Source organism: Selaginella moellendorffii, unplaced genomic scaffold, assembly GCF_000143415.4.
Source record: "Selaginella moellendorffii unplaced genomic scaffold, v1.0 SELMOscaffold_80, whole genome shotgun sequence".
Lineage (NCBI taxonomy): Eukaryota > Viridiplantae > Streptophyta > Lycopodiopsida > Selaginellales > Selaginellaceae > Selaginella > Selaginella moellendorffii.
The window spans coordinates 433,032-450,621 of NW_003314341.1; the positions used below are offsets into that span (position 1 = coordinate 433,032).

General features: G+C 46.6%; 9 protein-coding genes and 1 non-coding gene across 12 annotated transcripts; 5 read left to right on the plus strand and 5 right to left on the minus strand.

Annotated features, from left to right (window-relative positions):
- Positions 1-561: 561 nt before the first annotated feature.
- LOC9663003 (rac-like GTP-binding protein 5) lies at positions 562-2,187 on the minus strand. Its single transcript, XM_002987284.2, has 7 exons — positions 1,662-2,187; positions 1,509-1,596; positions 1,326-1,435; positions 1,205-1,268; positions 1,075-1,139; positions 948-1,013; positions 562-885 (listed from the first exon to the last, which is right to left on the minus strand). The coding sequence occupies exons 1-7, from the start codon at positions 1,758-1,760 to the stop codon at positions 787-789; spliced, it is 591 nt and encodes a 196-aa protein (XP_002987330.1). The 5' UTR covers positions 1,761-2,187; the 3' UTR covers positions 562-786.
- Positions 2,188-5,266: 3,079 nt separating this feature from the next.
- Positions 5,267-5,999, plus strand: LOC112341282. The gene is made up of 3 exons (XM_024661194.1): positions 5,267-5,376; positions 5,444-5,641; positions 5,726-5,999. The coding sequence occupies exons 1-3, from the start codon at positions 5,360-5,362 to the stop codon at positions 5,865-5,867; spliced, it is 357 nt and encodes a 118-aa protein (XP_024516962.1). The 5' UTR covers positions 5,267-5,359; the 3' UTR covers positions 5,868-5,999.
- LOC9663004 lies at positions 5,892-7,362 on the plus strand. Its single transcript, XM_024661192.1, has 7 exons — positions 5,892-5,905; positions 5,998-6,262; positions 6,325-6,383; positions 6,448-6,484; positions 6,545-6,616; positions 6,683-6,971; positions 7,031-7,362. The coding sequence occupies exons 5-7, from the start codon at positions 6,552-6,554 to the stop codon at positions 7,328-7,330; spliced, it is 654 nt and encodes a 217-aa protein (XP_024516960.1). The 5' UTR covers positions 5,892-5,905; positions 5,998-6,262; positions 6,325-6,383; positions 6,448-6,484; positions 6,545-6,551; the 3' UTR covers positions 7,331-7,362.
- LOC9658080 (NAD(P)H-quinone oxidoreductase subunit M, chloroplastic) lies at positions 7,166-8,082 on the minus strand. The gene is made up of 2 exons (XM_002987285.2): positions 7,624-8,082; positions 7,166-7,551 (listed from the first exon to the last, which is right to left on the minus strand). Exons 1-2 carry the CDS (start codon positions 8,011-8,013, stop codon positions 7,366-7,368), a joined length of 576 nt encoding a protein of 191 aa, XP_002987331.2. The 5' UTR covers positions 8,014-8,082; the 3' UTR covers positions 7,166-7,365.
- Positions 8,083-8,106: 24 nt separating this feature from the next.
- Positions 8,107-8,810, minus strand: LOC112341281 (U11/U12 small nuclear ribonucleoprotein 25 kDa protein-like). Its single transcript, XM_024661193.1, has 4 exons — positions 8,656-8,810; positions 8,496-8,607; positions 8,342-8,441; positions 8,107-8,261 (listed from the first exon to the last, which is right to left on the minus strand). Exons 1-4 carry the CDS (start codon positions 8,762-8,764, stop codon positions 8,184-8,186), a joined length of 399 nt encoding a protein of 132 aa, XP_024516961.1. The 5' UTR covers positions 8,765-8,810; the 3' UTR covers positions 8,107-8,183.
- Positions 8,811-8,845: 35 nt separating this feature from the next.
- LOC9663005 (40S ribosomal protein S3a) lies at positions 8,846-10,134 on the plus strand. Its single transcript, XM_002987228.2, has 7 exons — positions 8,846-8,948; positions 9,006-9,053; positions 9,103-9,208; positions 9,262-9,399; positions 9,458-9,643; positions 9,698-9,898; positions 9,955-10,134. The coding sequence occupies exons 1-7, from the start codon at positions 8,938-8,940 to the stop codon at positions 10,054-10,056; spliced, it is 792 nt and encodes a 263-aa protein (XP_002987274.1). The 5' UTR covers positions 8,846-8,937; the 3' UTR covers positions 10,057-10,134.
- Positions 10,135-10,786: 652 nt separating this feature from the next.
- LOC112341280 (protein GAMETE EXPRESSED 1-like) lies at positions 10,787-13,081 on the plus strand. Of its 3 annotated transcripts, none has more exons than XR_002990490.1 (7): positions 10,787-11,333; positions 11,407-12,170; positions 12,225-12,381; positions 12,430-12,533; positions 12,603-12,749; positions 12,850-12,924; positions 12,974-12,989. XR_002990490.1 is itself a non-coding variant. In XM_024661190.1 (7 exons), the coding sequence occupies exons 1-7, from the start codon at positions 10,822-10,824 to the stop codon at positions 12,990-12,992; spliced, it is 1,821 nt and encodes a 606-aa protein (XP_024516958.1). In that variant the 5' UTR covers positions 10,787-10,821; the 3' UTR covers positions 12,993-13,081. The 3 variants fall into 3 exon arrangements, 2 of the variants coding, with proteins under 2 accessions (XP_024516958.1, XP_024516959.1); XM_024661190.1 differs by having other exon boundaries at positions 12,603-12,792; positions 12,974-13,081; XM_024661191.1 differs by having other exon boundaries at positions 12,603-12,784; positions 12,974-13,075.
- Positions 13,053-13,914, plus strand: LOC9658081. Its single transcript, XM_002987229.3, has 3 exons — positions 13,053-13,448; positions 13,504-13,671; positions 13,750-13,914. The coding sequence occupies exons 1-3, from the start codon at positions 13,053-13,055 to the stop codon at positions 13,912-13,914; spliced, it is 729 nt and encodes a 242-aa protein (XP_002987275.2).
- Positions 13,915-14,021: 107 nt separating this feature from the next.
- Positions 14,022-14,093, minus strand: TRNAH-GUG. The gene has a single exon. It is a non-coding gene; the product is annotated as a tRNA-His (tRNA).
- Positions 14,094-14,193: 100 nt separating this feature from the next.
- Positions 14,194-15,480, minus strand: LOC9658082 (40S ribosomal protein S3a). The gene is made up of 7 exons (XM_002987286.2): positions 15,409-15,480; positions 15,309-15,356; positions 15,144-15,249; positions 14,953-15,090; positions 14,699-14,884; positions 14,445-14,645; positions 14,194-14,378 (listed from the first exon to the last, which is right to left on the minus strand). Exons 1-7 carry the CDS (start codon positions 15,417-15,419, stop codon positions 14,277-14,279), a joined length of 792 nt encoding a protein of 263 aa, XP_002987332.1. The 5' UTR covers positions 15,420-15,480; the 3' UTR covers positions 14,194-14,276.
- Between the last annotated feature and the right edge of the window lie 2,110 nt (positions 15,481-17,590).

Here is a 17,590-nt window from a genome sequence, read left to right on the forward strand (position 1 = left end):
GCACAATAGTCTTCCTGGTGAGTTCTCTGGTGCCTATAACCTACACATTGACGATATGACAAATTTGAATAAGCAATGGATTCAATGGCGAGATTAAAGACCAGGAGTGACAGTAACATATACATTTTGGTTGCAAACATGTGAGAAATAATCTATTTATTTGACTGTGTCCTCAATTATCAGAAGGAAAAGTCAAGGCACAATAATTTCTTTCCAAAATTCCAAAATTTAGGCAAGCATATTCGTGTGTTTTGGAACCTCCATCTTAGCTTGATTGCAACAGCAAGGAAAGCTCAGCAAAGTCGTTATATCGTAAGCTACTCATATCTTTCACGGTTTCCTCAGTTGTCTCAAAACAATACTACACCTTAGAAGAGCGGAGAACATAAAAAAAAAAAAAAAAAATCAGTTTTGTGTGTCAGGGGGGCGAGGGAGCGCCCAGTGCTCGAGGCAGAGGAGCTTTCACGCATCACACAGCCCCCCCGTGAGCACACTGCTGCCGGAAAAAAGACTTGTCGGCATACCTGTCCGCCTCAAAGAGTGATAGAAAAGAAGAAAAACTTACACACGAAAAACCATCAAACTTGAATTTCCGTAGATCTCTTCCAGTAGGTACAAACTCTTACTGACCATGCTTTGTTTTTGTCTCTGCTCTCTCCTCCTCAAAAGAATTGAAGACCACAGTTAGTTAATGGTATCTGGTGGATAGTACCAGTTTCATAGATAGTTGTTTGTCGCCTTAAGGATTATTGCACCCCCTTCGCTTCTGTTTTGTGTGTCCCGGCGTCACAGCACTGTACAGCCCCGTTGCTTCTTCTTTCGTTTCTTCTGCTTTGGAGGTTGCAACACCACCTTGATTGCCGCGTCGAACACAGCTTTCACATTCTGGGGCACCAAAACGAAGGGTGTTTTAGAAAGATGTGCCTCAAACGAGGGCCGAGCCAAACCTGCTGCGTCTTTGAGCTACACTCGATGTAGGCAGCCGCCCCGATTTGCTTCCTCAGCTCTTCGCCCTGCAGCATCACGTGGCTTATAAATTCAGTAAAGAGTCGAGACAAGCAAAGGTGTTATGACCTGTGCAGTGGTAATAGCTGTAGCACCCGGATGATCGTTAAAGAAGTGCTTGTCATCCCTGAGATCTGAGAGCAAAACAACACTTCCGTTAGCAGCAATTACAACGGAGAAAGGATGACGTTAATCTTACCCAGCTTTGTACCCACAAGGATGACAGGCACGGTAGAAGCATAATGTCTCAGCTCCGGAATCCACTACAAGACGAAGAAACAAATTTAGAAAATGCGAGGCGAAAAGCAAACCATTGTAACCTTCTTCGAGATGTTTTCATAGCTGGCCCTGCTGATAAGGGAAAAGGCCAAGAGGAAAACATCGGCTCCTCTATAGCTGAGGGGCCTCAAGCGGTTGTAATCTTCTTGACCTGCGTGACGAAGCAGCCAGAGATGAGAGATTGATTCATCCTCAAATCAAACACAGATTTTTTTTTGACGAACCAGCAGTGTCCCAGAGCCCAAGGTTGACAGTGTTGCCATCGACAACCACATTGGCGCTGAAGTTATCAAAAACAGTGGGAACGTAATCCTGTTGATGAACGATCCCAGCCCAAGAGAGTTAGAGAAAAAGGAAAGAACAAAACGAAATCTCACAGTGGGGAAAGTGTTGCTCGTGTATGAAATGAGCATGCAAGTCTTGCCCACCGCACCATCTCCGACGGTAACGCACTTGATAAATCTTGAAGTGCTCATGATTCTCCTCTTGCCCCTTTCCTTCGAGATTTTTTTTCTTTCTTCTCCCTCGCTCTGCTAAGCAAGAACCAGCCAAGCGCCTCTTCTTTCCTCCCGCATTTATTCCCCTAGAAACCAAAACCTACCCCACTGCCGCTCCTCCTCCTCGCGGGAGCTACTGCATTGCATTGCTCCAAGAAATTCCCCAATGCCGTGACCTAGATCTGTCACTGGAGCTGGATTGCTTGCAACCGACGCCGGAGAGCAAGGAGAGAAATCTTCCAATCTTCCAAACCAAGCGCGTGGATCTGCGCCTCGGCCGGCGCCTAGAGAGGAAGAAGGGCAAAGCGGACGAGATGGAGGACAAAAACTTAACTCTTTATGTGAGTGTGTGCGTTGTTCTTCTACTATACCTCGTCTTTGAAGCGTGGAAAGAGAGGGGAAAGAAAGTGGAAAGAAATGGGGGTTGTGATGGGTAAAAGAAAGAGCTTTGGCGTTTGTTTTTAAATGAAAGAGAAACTCTCCTCCCAAGTGGTTGCCGTTGGGCCAGTGGTGTACGGTCAGGATTGGGACGCTTTTTGTTTTTTAAAAAGGGCCCAAATTTTCTTTCATGACTTGGAAAGGTGGCGCCAATGGATTCATTTGACTGATGTTTGCAAGTCACTCCAACAACATTGGGTGGGCTCCAATTTCCAAACCATATGATAACAATTTCTCTTATTCTTAGTAACATTCTTCCTTCCCAAGGCTCTAAAAGATACATGTGTACTCTACTCAAGGTAGGAGAATATGCGGATAATGGGTGTGGCTTAGAGTAAGCAGCAATACCCCTCGTCATTGTCAACTCCTTTGTCGTGCTCAGTGTGTGAAAGGAGGTCCTCTGTTGCGATTTGCACCTCGACAACCATGGAGCCGTCTGAGAGGGTCAACTTTGCGCCTGTGAATCCCTGTTGGATGCAGTGATCCCAAAGATCTTCGAGGCCTTCCGCAAAATCTTCAACTGTGAGGTCGTGCACCCGGTTGATGTGAGCGAAGATTCCAATACCGCGATTTATGCCAATATAGAGCCCCGGTGTAAATCTCATCAGGACAAAATTTCTCCATGCATTTGCAGCGCTTTCGCAATAGTCTTCCTGGTGGGTTCTCTGGCGCCTATGCCCCACACATTCTTGATATGCCAAAACTGAGTAATTTAAGGATCTTATGACATAATTTAATAGCAGAATCGACATTAGCAAATATCTCATTGTCTGTTGGAAATACATGAACAAAGAAAAGTGAGTATTTATATACAGCTAAATAGGATATGCAATTATTCCTACAATAATGATTGACTAAGTTTGATAATTATTTATAAAACTTTATTTATTCATCCTATTTCTATTTATTTTTATATATTTATAACATTTTCAGAATAATGATTAATATTATACTAGAATTAATTAAGTACTTCTAAAAGAATGTTTGGCAGTGCAATCTATTTCCAACTCTATTTTTGGTTAAACCTATAGGTACCTAGTATATACTTGGATATTTTAGTATTAATCTCTGACCTAATGAGAATATTTTTTATAAAAATAAATATGTTTATAATTTCTATAATTTCTTAAACAGGACTTTTCTGTTAAAAAAGAACAGCAACTTTAGTTTAAGTTATAGAAATTTATCTAAAAGAATATTTAAAATTATTTTTAGATTAAAACCTTATATATTAATAATTAATAGATATTTTAGGATAACGAATAAAACAATTGTAACAAAATAATTTCAAACTAGTCAAAATTATAGTGAAGATAATTCTATTTGAATTGTATCTTATAAAAAGACATTTTTTTCATATATATCATAAGCGACAATGAGATATTTGCTAATGTGGATTCTACTATTAAATTCTGTCATTAGATCCTTGAATTACTCAGTTGTGGCATATCATGAATGTGTGGGGCGTAGAAGTCAGAGAACCCAACAAGAAGACTATTGTGAAAGTGCTGCAGGTGCATGGAGAAATTTTATCTTAAGGAATTTTACTCCAGGGCTCTATTTTGCCATAGAGAACTCTATTGGAGTTTTTGCTCACTTCAACCGGGTGCACCAGCTTACAGTTGCTGATTTTGCAGAAGGCCTCCAAGATCTTTGGGATCAATGCATCAGCCAGGGATTCACAGGTGCTAAGCTCACCCTCTCGGACAGTTCCATGGTTGTTGAGGTCCAAATCTTAAGAAATGAATTGTTGTCACACACTAAGCAAAAGCAAAACAAAGGAGTTGACAATGACGAGGGATATTGCTGTTTACTCTAAAAGACATCTTATCAATATATTCTTCTACCTTGAGTGTATGGATTATTTAAGCCTCCGAAGGAAGAATGTTAATCTTATGCTTCTAGTTGTTTAAAATATGTAATAATAATAATACTAGGAATAAGGAAAAATATAATATTAATGAGGTGCTAAAGGATTTAAAATATGTAATAATATTAATACTACAAATAAGGAATAATTTGCTGTGTGTTTGCCAAAACACTTCGTTTGCTTAAGATAAACAGAAGGTTCCACTTTCTTCATCTTCAAAGGGAATCAAGAAAGAAACAATCTCGGGCTCAGCAGCAGCAGCATGAACGATTGAAGTTTCCCTCAGTCCATAAGTTCTTAATATACTAGCTTTCATATTAGAAAGGCTGGTTTTGGAGCTAGGTGTTATAGCTTTGGCTTGGAAATCCCAACAGCAGTGTTTGCATCAGGCAAGAACAAAACTCTCCTTCTAACAGGTTGGAGTGTAGAGAGATAAAAACAAACAAGAACTCAAGAGCTAGCCCTCTATAAGCACTGCTTAATTCTTTTGAGCTTGTTGAAATTACTCTTGCAGGACCTGTTCCTCGCCACAAGATCGCAACAGCAGGCAAACACAGCTTCTAGCAGAAAGGACGACCTGCACTAGAATCCTGTCGTCTCTAGCCTTAAAACCAAACAATTTCAAGTCAAATCTCGTGACCAGAACCTTGTCCATCTTTGTCTCTATCTCATTGCTCACCCCAAGGAATGGACATGCATCCACTTTATAGCATTGAAATGATATTAATTTGATTTACTTTTTTGTCATGGGTGTTGTCAATTAGCAGCAACACACTTCTTACACAATCAAAATCTCGACTTGCATGCACAATACCTTTGTTAATGCAATCGTCCCCGAGATCCTGAAGGGCTTCTGCAAAATCATGAACTGTAAGACTGTCCACCTGGTTTATGTGCCCAAAAAGTGCGTAGTCCTTTTGTTCAGTTAACTCTATGATACCTATGCATTCATACACAAAGTTGACTATGAAAAATCACATGGAATAACCAAGTGAATATCTCATGCTTATTTGGACGACTTTTATACATATCCTTTTATGCTCAATTATCAAAACGGAGTTTCAAATCCAGCATATTCAAAAAATGATTCTTCAAATATACCCCAGCATCTCTTATCCTCGCGCGCGCGCGCCAAAGGGTTTTCAGACTTTCGTGATGCGGAGGAGAGGCTGGGCTTTTGGATTAGGTCTGGGATTAGGGTTTGCGTTGCTGCTGCTGGCGCCTGGAGCAGCTGGCTACGGCAGGAGGGCGCCATCGCCAGGCATCTTCAATGTCTCCGATGTCAATGTGAGTTTTTCGAGAGGAAATGCCGGATGATAATCCTCCTCTTTTTGCGGTTCTCTCCATCTTCTAGGTGCCGGCTTTCTTCCGGAGCAATGCAAACCAGGTCGCGTCCAAAGCCACCAAGGCGCTCAACATTGCTGTGCTCAAGTTTCCACGCCTTGATGCCCTTCAAAAGTTCAAAAAGTACAATGGAGAGTTCGATGTCATCAACAAGCACTACTGGGCTGTATGCTCCCTCGTCGCTTTCCATGCACACTAAAACACCCACGTAAGTGGTGATTGGCGATGGAAACTTTGGTTTCTCTCCGCTCCTCTTCGGTGTGTTCTAAACTCCTGCTTTTGTCCTCCACAGTCTGTGGCCTTCATTGGAATTTGGGGCTACGTCCTGGCAGTCCTCACCTTCATGTGTGCATGCATGGTTTGCGCTTGCAAATTCTGCTGCTACCTCTGCGGCTACAAGCTTCCAACCAAGGATGAAGGGGGAAGCCTTTTGAAAAGGTGCTCGAGAATGACCTCCCTTCTACTCTTGCTGGTGTGTACCATGTAAGTACTCTCAATTTTTTTTACTTGTTCTTCTTCATCCGAGCAATCCATCTCATTATTCTAAAGCTGTGCGCAGAGCAGGCACAGCAGTGCTTTTCTGGGGGACTTCGAAGACTGGAAAACAGCTGAAACAGACCACGGATGTAGTGATCAATGCGACAGACTTTGTTTTGGACACGGCGGATGAGATTGTCTCGTCTCTCAAGAGTGCAGCGGGCGTGATATCCGATCCTACGGCCTCAGCCAACATTCTATCAGCTGCTAACAACGTCGACGGTGGGAGTGGTGGAATCGGGGTCAAGGTGTCCAAGATCAAAAAGAAAATCCCCTTCTATCTCAAGCTAGTGTGAGTGACGCGCACTCGTCTTCCTTGGCATTTTCGTCACGACCTGTTTGATCACCTTGCAGCTTTATTTTCCTCAACATCATTGGAGCCTTCATATGTTTGTTTGCGGTGATCGGTCTAGGTAACTCTTAGCTTCTACAAGTTGTTTGGTTCTCGCCAATCTCACAGTTACCTTTTCTTCACAGTCGCTGTTTGTGCACAGTCGTCTACATACGGGAATATGTGAGTGAGCTCAGCATCTAAACCTTTTCTTCGGATTTTTACTAAACGCCGTGCCAACAGAGCTTTCATGGGAATGGCGGTTATGCTCTTTGCAGCGTGGTTACTGGCAGGACTAGACTTCGTTCTCTCCCGGTACGTGAAAACTTTAAAAAAGCTAGAGGTGGAATTTAAGCTTCCCCCTCTTGTGACTTTTCGCAGTGTTACAAACGATGCATGCGAGGCCATGCGGGAGTATAACGCTGATCCGACCACCACAACACTGGCCACCATCTTCCCGTGCCAGTCACAGGCCTCCGCCAGTTCCACCACGGGAAGTGCAAAATCAGCACTCAAGGACATCATCGCTCAGACCAACTCGGCAATTACTACCATTAACTCCAACACCGGCTCGAGCTTGCCACAGATCTGTGACCCCTATGGAGCTGGTCCTGGCTACGCCGACGTTGCTTGTGCTCTAGGCACCACCCCCATGGCAGACTTCCAGACTGTAAGTTCTAACTTGGCTCGAGCTCTAAGATCCTGATGTAAGCTTTTCCATTCCTCCAGGACTTCGGCCCCTACAGATGCGTCGACGACGTTCAGGCCAGTTGCACAGCATCAAACACTCCCATTCTCAACAGCAACTATCAAAACATGGCCACAGCCATGTCCGCCGGCGCTACCGTCTACAGCCTCATCCCCAACGTCAACGACATCCTCACTTGCACTTTCATCCACAACGCTTTCAACGTGCTGGTGACGGGACAATGCGTCAAGCTCATCGATGGCTTGAACATCAGCTGGTTTGGATTCGCACTCTCGGCTTCTTTCATGATGCCTCTCCAGCTCTACTGGATCTTCATATGACCAGCGCTACGATTGCTCCTACCCCTACGAGTTTCTCACGAATCCTGCTGCTGCTGATCCTGCTCCGGGGAGTACAAGTTGAGACGAGGCTTTCCCATGCTGAAGTTGAGCACTCTGCAGTCGAGATTGTACTGGATCTCTCCTGCCAGCAGCAACTTACGAATGAAGTGCTCGATGTCGGATCCTACCAAGCGAAGTGTGTACTCGTCCAGAGGAGCTCCCTGTAATTCCCATGTCAAGACTTTTCTTTCCTACTACTATCATCTACGGAGGACTCGGTGGAGAGGTTTTACTTCATACGTGTCGACGAGCTCGCGGAGATGATCGTAGACTTTCTCCACCTTATCGTCCGGCCAGAGGAACTCGCTGTCGGGATCCAAGATGAGCGTCAACTTATCTATTTGCGTCTGATCCATGGCGAAGGTCACGGGATCGATGGCGGCGGCGTAGAGGCGGACGTGACGAGTGGTGCAACTCAGCCATCTCCCTCCTTGCGCGGGGCCATCGCGAGTCATGCCTTTGTTCTGGATTTGCTCGCCCTCGGCCCTCACAACCATCCATCTCCTCCTGGGATTCTTGCTGCGCTTGAAACTGGCGCTTGGAATCCCGTTCCTGTTCGTCATGAGCTTGCAATTGGATGAAGGAAGAGCGAAATTGACCCCTCTCACGCTCGACGCGGCCATAGCCAAAGCAAAGAGGAAAATGTGGTCGTTGTTTTTCAGACTTTTCCTGCCAATTGGCACAAAACAAATGTTTGTTTGTTCTTGATTTGGAGAGATGGAAGTTTTCTTTCATTCTCTGTTAGTGTTCTATTTACAATTGAGAGAGAGTTAACTTGAGAAAGGACAAGAGATCATGGATGAGCGAAGCATCCCCCAAGCCAGCGTTTTCTTCGAGTGTTTTGACAGCTCTTGTGGCAAACAAACGTGATCTGCTCGTCAGAAACAAACAATTTAGATCGATCGTGTAGAGGAGAGAATACAAAAAAAAGAAAAAGGGGGACGATCTTGCCTGATCATCGCGTTGTATTCCAATTGATCGCAGTGTCGCTGAATCGTCCAGGAGCTTTTGATTCATGTAGCACAGGCAGAAATTAGCCCATACTTGATCCCTGGAAGGACAAAAGGAATTTTAAACACAAAGATTTCTAAAGTTACGAACGAACCAATCTATGCTGCCAGAGCCCTGCCCCAAAGATTTCTTCTGGAGATCATTCGCGGTGAATTCCAGCGATGCCTTGAGATCGGCCACGCTCGCGCCGTCCAGCACCGAAATCTCTAGTGAAGAGTTGCGAATCCATGACAAATAAAATCCAATCGACTTACCAAAGGCTGTTCCATCCAGTTTCAATACATTGACATTCATGATCTTCGCTGCCAGTGTATCCTCGGAGAAGATTGGGCCATGTTCTTGCTTCGCCTTTCGGATCTTCATCTCGTTTCAAGCGAGCTAGGGCTCCTCGGGAAGGAAAAACCAAAAACCCGGGAAAGGATCACGTGTACCAATGACATTGTGCCGCTTGGCTTATCATTTAGACGGTTGAGATCTATGCTCATCGTTTAGGTTTAAGGTAGGGTTCTTGAGCAGCGAGGCGGCTGCGCTGCGCCATGGCCGTCGGGTACGTGCGCTCGCTTCTCGCCGTGTGGCTCTAGCTCAATGTGTGATTCTTTGGCAGGAAGAACAAGCGGATTTCCAAGGGAAAGAAGGGAGGCAAGAAGAAAATGTAAGTGTTTGGCGCAGCGTTTTGCCTGCTTGATTTCTTCTTTCCTCAGTGTCGACCCTTTCTCCAAGAAGGATTGGTACGATGTCAAGGCCATGTCCACTTTCAATGTTCGTCAGATCGGGAAGACGCTTGTGACGAGAACGCAGGGAACAAAGGTGAGCTTTTTCTACTGATCTCGATTTAATTTGATGTGTTCCTGTGCTTGTAGATTGCCTCGGATGGTCTCAAAGGGCGTGTCTTCGAAGTGTCGCTTGCGGACTTGCAGAATGACGAGGATCACGCCTTCCGGAAGATCAAGCTCAGGGCCGAGGATGTCCAAGGCCGGAACGTTCTCACGAACTTCTGGGTTAGAGAATTTTGTTTTCTCCTTTTGTGCTAGCTTCATTGTTTTCATACTCATGCAGGGAATGGACTTCACGACCGACAAGCTCCGGTCCCTCGTCCGGAAGTGGCAGTCCCTCATTGAAGCTCACGTTGATGTGAAGACGACTGACAACTACACCTTGAGGCTGTTCTGCATCGGATTCACCAAGCGGAGGCCCAACCAGGTGAAGAGGACTTGCTACGCTCAGTCGAGTCAGATCCGCCAGGTACACTTGAAAAGAAAGAGTTGGCTGTTCATTAACAAACACACTCTCGTGCAGATCCGCAAGAAAATGAGGGAGATCATGGTTCGTGAGGCCCAGTCCTGCGATCTCAAGGACCTCGTCGCTAAGTTCATCCCCGAGGTTATTGGGAAGGAGATCGAAAAAGTGACTGCGGGAATCTATCCCCTGCAGAACACTTACATTCGCAAGGTGAAGATCCTGAAGGCCCCAAAGTTCGATCTTGGGAAGCTGATGGAGGTAATGAAGAACCATATTTCCAGCAAGAACTTGTGTGCTTACTGTCATTTCTCCAGGTTCATGGTGACTACAGCGAGGATACTGGCGTCAAGGTTGAGCGACCAGTTGGTGATGAAGCCGAACCGGAGGCAGCAGAGGCTGAAGTAGTCGGGGCGTAAGTCGTCCTACTTGATATTTGTTTTGCCTCTTTTCCTTAACAGTACACAGTTTTGATATCGTTCTGCACAACTTTAAAAGTTCTCTGGAGATTTCTTCTCCATAGGAAAGCCCAGCTATATTCTCTCGCGGCTTCGAGTCTCTGCACTGTAAAGGGAGCGGGTAGAAATCAACTGAGAGGCTGTCAAGGACGGGGGCTTGATTCAGCTTCACATTCAAATCTTTGATTCATGGGAAAGGCGTGATTTGGAGTGGAAGCTTGCTGGTGTTGATTTGGCGGCTTCACACTTCCATCCACAAGAACTGAAACAATGAAATATCGAGTGGAGCTACTCGCATTCTCTCTGGAGCAGTGTTTCAGGGGGCGATCCAGAACTCGTAAGTTCAAGCTAGCAGGTTTAAGCTATGGTTCCTTGGAGTTTTCAGTTTTGATTCCCTTTCTTTTCCTTGGGAGGGCTGATACTTTGCTTGTCTCGGAGAACTATCAGGCACTCGAGAGTTAAGATTGATCGCCCCAAAAGATATGTCACCTGGATGAAGACGGCCTTTTACACTTCCGGATCGCTGATAGGGCTACAAAACTTAAATATCCAGACATCCCTGGTTGAGATGTATCAATTTTGAAATAGAGCTTATCTCACGTTTACCAAAAAAAATCGCTTGAAGTAGAGTGTAGTTCAAGAAAGGAAAGGTATCTTTAAAGTTGCGATTTAAAAAGGCGGAAGTTTTAAATTGCCACTCTCGAATTAGGGTTCTAAGAGGAATCGATGCTCGGTCGCTTCCTCTTCCTCGCCGCGCTCGCATTCTCGCTCTTCCTCCCCCCCGCGCACTCCGCCTGGTGGAACATCCTGTCTGTCGAGCCCAGGCGACCCCCTCGCCAGGCCGCCAATGTGGAGGAGCAGCCGGATCAGGTACACAATGCGCTGCCTCTCATGGATCATAGGGTTCCATTCGAGATGGAGACGGCGTCGGTGCCAGGCAGCGAGAGGGGCGGCAAGCTCCTCGAGGATTTGAAGAAGAAGCTGCAGAGTTCATGCTGGCACAGCGCCTACTCGAGCCTCTTCTCCAGTTGCCGTGAGGTGCTCAAGGATGACAGCAAGAAAATGAGGCTGGCTTACAAGTTTGCCGATTGCTTCCTTCGGAGCTCCGGTAAGGATCCTTTGAAATCCTGCCCGGATTCTTCTCCCGTCAAGGAGTGTACCAAGTCTCTCACCGATCACCGACACCATCTTCTTCTCCAATTTTTCATCGACATCGCATCGATGTGCCACCACCTTCAGTAAGTTTTTGTCGCTTCCTTCCACCACTCCATGAGCGCTCACACGTTCTTTCTTCTTTGGCACTGGAAACAGGAGCGAGGCTTTTAAGCTGGAAACGGAAGAAGTGATCGGCAACCTCAAGGACTCGGCTCACTGGGTGGAAGATAAGCTGGCTGTGATGCAGAGCCAGGCAAGGTCGATCTTAGACAACACGGACAAGATCTTCGGTTTGCAGCAGCGGCTGGAAGAAGAGTACTTTGTTATGAAGCGAGGCCTGGTTGAGATGCACGATGATCTCAACAAAGGCATCTTTCACCTCAAGGAGTACGCGGACGAGACGAACAAACACATGCTGGCCGTGTCGTCCTTCCAGAGGGAGCTGGCGGATCACCAGGAGAATATGGTTCGCCAGCAGCAGCTTCTCTCGGAGAACTTGCAAGAGGAAGTGTCGAGTTTGAGGTCCAAGGCGGAAGACATCAACAGCAACGTTGTCAAGTCCCTCTCCGGACAGGACGAGCTTCTTTCCGGCCAGGAAGCCGCGCTCAGTGGCCTAGCAAGCCTCAAGAGAATACAGGAGAAAATGCAAGAGGACGTGCTCCGAGAGAGCAAGCGGCTCCACGAGATGCATCAACGACTGGCTGACGGATCCGAGGCTATACTCAAGGCCCAGGAAGTATTTGCGTCCAAGCAGGCTCTCATTTTCACGTCCCTGGAGCGTCTCTTTGCGTTGCACAACGCGATTCTGACCGAGTCACGGACTGTGAAGGCTGTTCTATTCTACGTTCCCGTTGCCATACTGATATACCTCATCACCGGCACGAGGCAAACGAGCAATGGAAGGGTCGTTCTTTACGCTGGTAAGCAAAACCTCGTTTTCTTTTTTGCTTCTACGTAACTCTGTTCCTGTGTAGGCCTGTGTCTCTCTTTTGCGGCCGAGTTTTGGTCGCTACGTCTTCCAAAATCCAGCCCATACTATCAGCATGAGTATCTGACGAATGCGCTTTACATACGAGGAACTTATGCTGTTGCAGCTATTCTATACGTCTTCTATTGCATTCTTACCTTCAAGTAAGTTGATATCGGTTCGTTCTTTCTTTACCCTCACATTTCTTACAGGGACTATGCGAGCTTGAGCTACAAGATCCTTTTGGACATGCAGAAACGACTAGATGAAAATACGAGCTTCCTCGGCTCTCTGTACTTTGGGTCTTCCACTTCTGGTATGGACACTCAACTCGACTTGTAGTTTTCTCTCTGACTCGGGGCTTTTTCTTTCCTTGGTGTCATAGAAGCGCAGAATGGAGATTTTAGCCTCTTGGCCAATGTTCCACGCTTCAGAGGATACGAAGATGAAGCCGAACGGAGCAGGAAAGACGACTACTCGGATGATCCGGACTATGACCCTCAAGAAGACTCCGACTGCGAGGAGCTTCAATGTACTTTCTCACGCGACTATAACCTCCGTCGAAATGTGCGGAGGTAAACCATTTCTAACTGATTCTTTGTTTCTCAACAATCTGGCTTGTCATTTTGCAGGAGTGGCCGTCCTCTAGCTCGGAGTGCCGCGATACTCAGCTGGGAGGATGAAGAAATGTTTGTAAGTTTATTCAGGTGGGTTGCAATTTGAGTTTTCCTTTCATAACAAGACTTGTCTTAGCAGGCCTCTTTCTCCGAGATGAAGCTAAGGAGCAAGTATAAAAAATCTATCTGCATAGGGCATTCAGTCACGGGCTTGCGCAATGAGGGGTCTCATGACGGAGCGCGTATTTCCAACAGGTGTATGGTTCACGTCTCAAGGCAAGTCGGGATTTGTAAGGAGAAACGGTGGTGGTGCTAAGTTGATATGGAGGAGGGGCAGGTCGTGGGACTACTTGTGCTTGAGAATTACTGCTTCGCAGGAGGATAGTTCTTCGTTTGTGAGCACGGTACCAGACGAAGACGATGGCGTCACTTTGAGCATAGAGAAAGTGGCCAAGAACAAGCGTAGGATAAGTGCATCGATTTCTATGGGCTGCATACCACTAGAGACAGTCTGGGGCGTGTTAACTGACTACGAGGGGCTAGCGGACTTTATTCCTGGCTTGGCTTCCAGCAAGGTTTTGGAAAGAAGAGAAAATGGAGCTCAGCTTCTGCAGGTATAGATTTCTTTTCTCTCCTGATTCTAATCTCTATGCCGTTTTGTTTTTCCAGATTGGTGAGCAGGAGTTGGCGTTGGGTGTGAAATTCCGGGCCAAAGGAGTGATAGAAGTGACTGAATTGCCACTGGAACTCTTGGACAATGGCTGCCGAAGAGATATTGGGTTTGATATGGTAGAAGGCGACTTTAATCTGTTTCGTGGGATCTGGCGCATCGAACAGGTACACGTACGCGCGTCTTGTCTCTTTTTTTTTTTTTTTTCCTAAGGGTGCTGTTTTGTTTTGTTTTGTCTTTCTTAGATACTCCATGGCGTTGAAGATGCGACGACTCAAACTTCCCTCACTTATATCTTGGAGGTGCAACCAAAGATATGGATTCCAGTAGCTCTACTCGAGGGAAGGTTGCAGAAAGAGGTGAGCAACAATCTGATCTGCGTGAGAGACAGGGCGTTGCTGATCTTGTGACCGTAGAGTGAAGAATGTGACTAAAGATCTATATATTTGATTCTTTAGGGATTAAATTCTAGCTATTACAAGCTCACTTTTTGGGAAAAGGTTTTTCTGGAAGAAATTGTGGCTGCTGGGATTCGAGCCCAGGTCTCCACGGCCACAACGTGGAATTCTTACCACTAAACTACAGCCACATTATACTTTCAATTATTTCATATGTCAAGTGGTGTTGTAAGGTTTGTGCACTGCACAAACCTTGGACCTCACTTCCTGCAGAAAAACGCCGAGTCTTCCTTGGCGACTTAGAAGATTTGAGTCACTGAACTCTTTACGATATCAAAAATGTGTACAGTCAGGAAAAAACAAATGACGATGCCTTACGCCCCGACTACTTCAGCCTCTGCTGCCTCCGGTTCGGCTTCATCACCGACTGGTCGCTCAACCTTGACGCCAGTATCCTCGCTGTAGTCGCCATGAACCTGAAGAAATGTACAAGAGCACAGTAAGCACAAGAAGGTTTCGCTGGAAAGATGGCTCTTCATTACCTCCATCAGCTTCCCAAGATCGAACTTTGGGGCCTTCAGAATCTTCACCTTACGAATGTAAGTGTTCTGCAGGGGATAGATTCCCGCAGTCACTTTCTCGATCTCCTTCCCAATAACCTCGGGGATGAACTTGGCGACGAGGTCCTTGAGATCGCAGGACTGGGCCTCGCGAACCATGATCTCCCTCATTTTCTTGCGGATCTGTGAGAGAGGATGTTTGTAATGAACGACCAACTCTTTCTTTTCAAGTATACCTGGCGGATCTGACTTGACTGAGCGTAGCAAGTCCTCTTCACCTGGTTGGGCCTCCGTTTGGTGAATCCAATGCAGAAGAGCCTCAAGGTGTAGTTGTCAGTCGTCTTCACATCAACGTGAGCTTCAATGAGGGACTGCCACTTCCGGACGAGGGACCGGAGCTTGTCGGTCGTGAAGTCCATTCCCTGCACGAGCATGAAAGTGGAACAATCAAATACTGAAGCTAGCACGAGAGAAAAGAAAATTCTCTTACCCAGAAGTTCGTGAGGACGTTCCGGCCTTGGACATCCTCGGCCCTGAGCTTGATCTTCCGGAAGGCGTGATCCTCGTCATTCTGCAAGTCCGCCAGCGACACTTCGAACACACGCCCTTTGAGACCATCCGAGGCAATCTACAAGCACAGGAACACATCAAATTAAACCGAGATCAGTAGAAAAAGCTCACCTTTGTTCCCTGCGTTCTCGTCACAAGCGTCTTCCCGATCTGACGAACATTGAAAGTGGACATGGCCTTGACATCGTACCAATCCTTCTTCGAGAAAGGGTCGACACTAACGACAGAAGAAATCAAGCAATAAAATCGAAGCAAAACGCTGCGCCAAACACTTACATTTTCTTCTTGCCTCCTTTCTTTCCCTTGGAAATCCGCTTGTTCTTCCTGCCAAGGAAACACTGATTGAGCTAAAGCTACACGAAACGAGCGCACGTACCCGACGGCCATGGCGCAGCGCAGCCGCCTCGCTGCTCACGAACCCTACCTTAAACCTAAAAGATGAGGAAAATAGATCTCGACCGTCCAGCTAGATTGAATTTAAGTTAGCAGCTCATAGAGGATTACTTAAGGTGGCACAGCGATGCGAAAGTTGGGGTGCCGGTGATCGACACTCCTTGACGGCAGAAGAATCAAAGCCCCTTTCACTGCCTGGCACCGACGCCGTCTCCATCTCGAATGGAACCCTGCATATCCATGAATGAGAGGGGTTGCCTGGGCTTGACAAACAGGATGTCCAAGGCGAAGTGCGAGAATGCGAGAGCGAGCAAGAGGAAGCGACCAAGAATCGATTCCACCTTTGGAGAGAAACGCAATCTTTAAAATTTGGCAATCTACTTCAAGAGATCAAATCTAAATCACACTCAACATCCACATAACTCATCAGAAGAAGCTCCACTATCCTCACTAGTTGTGGCCTCAATACAGCGTTGAGATTTCTCAATTCTCGCCAGAAATACCTGGAAATTTGGTCGGGACCTCGACTTCCGAAAATCTAACAATGCTCAGCTGCAATGGCTCATTGTTCTTGACCAGTATTGAGTTTGAGTCGAATCTTCCGAGTAGCAACCCCTTCTTATGGATCTTCTTCAGTATAGGGACTGCTGCTTTCGAGTAAACCTCGGCAGGAAGCTTGTTTCCCTCGTAGCTAAGAACCAGCACCGGAAACATCTTTCCACACATGAAGCCATAGTCCTTCGTGAATGCCACGACCTTGGAGACCTTTGAACTTCTTGTAAGCCCAGATCTCCTTGACAAAGTCGTGGAGCTGCTCCGAGAAAGTTTTGAACCCCATATCCCTGATCTCGAGCACAACATTCTCGCCAGTGGCACGAACTTGAGCACGGAAGACATCGCACCTACCCTTGGACAACTTTGCCCTGAAGACAAAGTCAGTCACCTTCCAGAATTTGATCGCTTACCACATAACGCCTCCTGTGATAACATGCGGGCGTGATGCTCAACAGCCGAGAGCGACATAAGATACCAAAAGCAGCCTGGCCTTGCTTTCACCCGTTTGAGTGGACGTGAGATCGCCAGCTTCCCGGAGGCAATACAAAGCCAATACACATCCCTCGTCGTGAAGAAGCCGTAGTTCAGCCCGGCAAGCGCCAGGAGCTCCCGCAGGCGGTTCAGCACGGGCCAGAAACAGCTCGTGGGAGAGTCCGACTGTTCAATCGCCTAGCACAGATTGCATGATCACAAGACTGGTCTTTTGCTCGGTCTAGTGGAGCGTCCCTCATTGCTGCCCGAGCTGACGCCGAAGGAAATTGCCTTCCCGCTCAAAGAACACGTCTGGATGGCCAAGCGCGCTTTTATCCATGTCTCTTAAATCAAAGCCCATCTCGCGTCTGTGTCCACTCAGGCTCCGACTCGTTCCAGTAATAAGCACCAGTGTTTGGGAGGAGACCCATGAAGCACGCCACCAAAGCTATCCCACGAGGCTGGTGACCATGGGCCCACCAAAATCCTGGTTAACGGGATCACCTGGAAAGTGGACCGGCGAAGGTACGACCATCTTGGAGACCTCGGCCGCAGTCAGCGTATCATCAGTAGCGAATGCTGTTTCGGGATGGACCGCTGACACCCATTGAGCTGATTAACATTTTTTTTATAAATATAGCGCAAGTGGAAGTACTGAAGCAGACAAAGGAGATGTCTCTTGCATCACGAGAGCTCCAGGCCATACGCACGACATGCATCCCCTTTCATGTAGACTGAGGAGTCGTGCTAACAAGAAGAGAGGGTACATGGATCATGTAACGCCCTCCTGAACTTGCTCCCGGACATAGTCTGGATGTGCTTCATTCACTTGGATGTCACTGTTATCACAACATAAGAGCAGAAATCTAATCCAGACAGCTCTGGTTTCATAGCTGTGATGCTCTGTTTCTTGCTCCTCCAAGTTAAGGTTGAGGGGATAAACACATAAGCAGATGTGGATTTCCGTGTATCTTTATCGCCAGCCCAATCAGACTTGCAAAAGCCTCACAAGTGGATGCTCATCTGGGACATGAGAATATCCTTTCTCTGAAAATTTCGACTGTTTAGCATGGGTATTTTATCAATAGGGTTTGGAGTTTTGCAGTCCCAAATCTCAAGCACGATGTGGTCTTGGATGA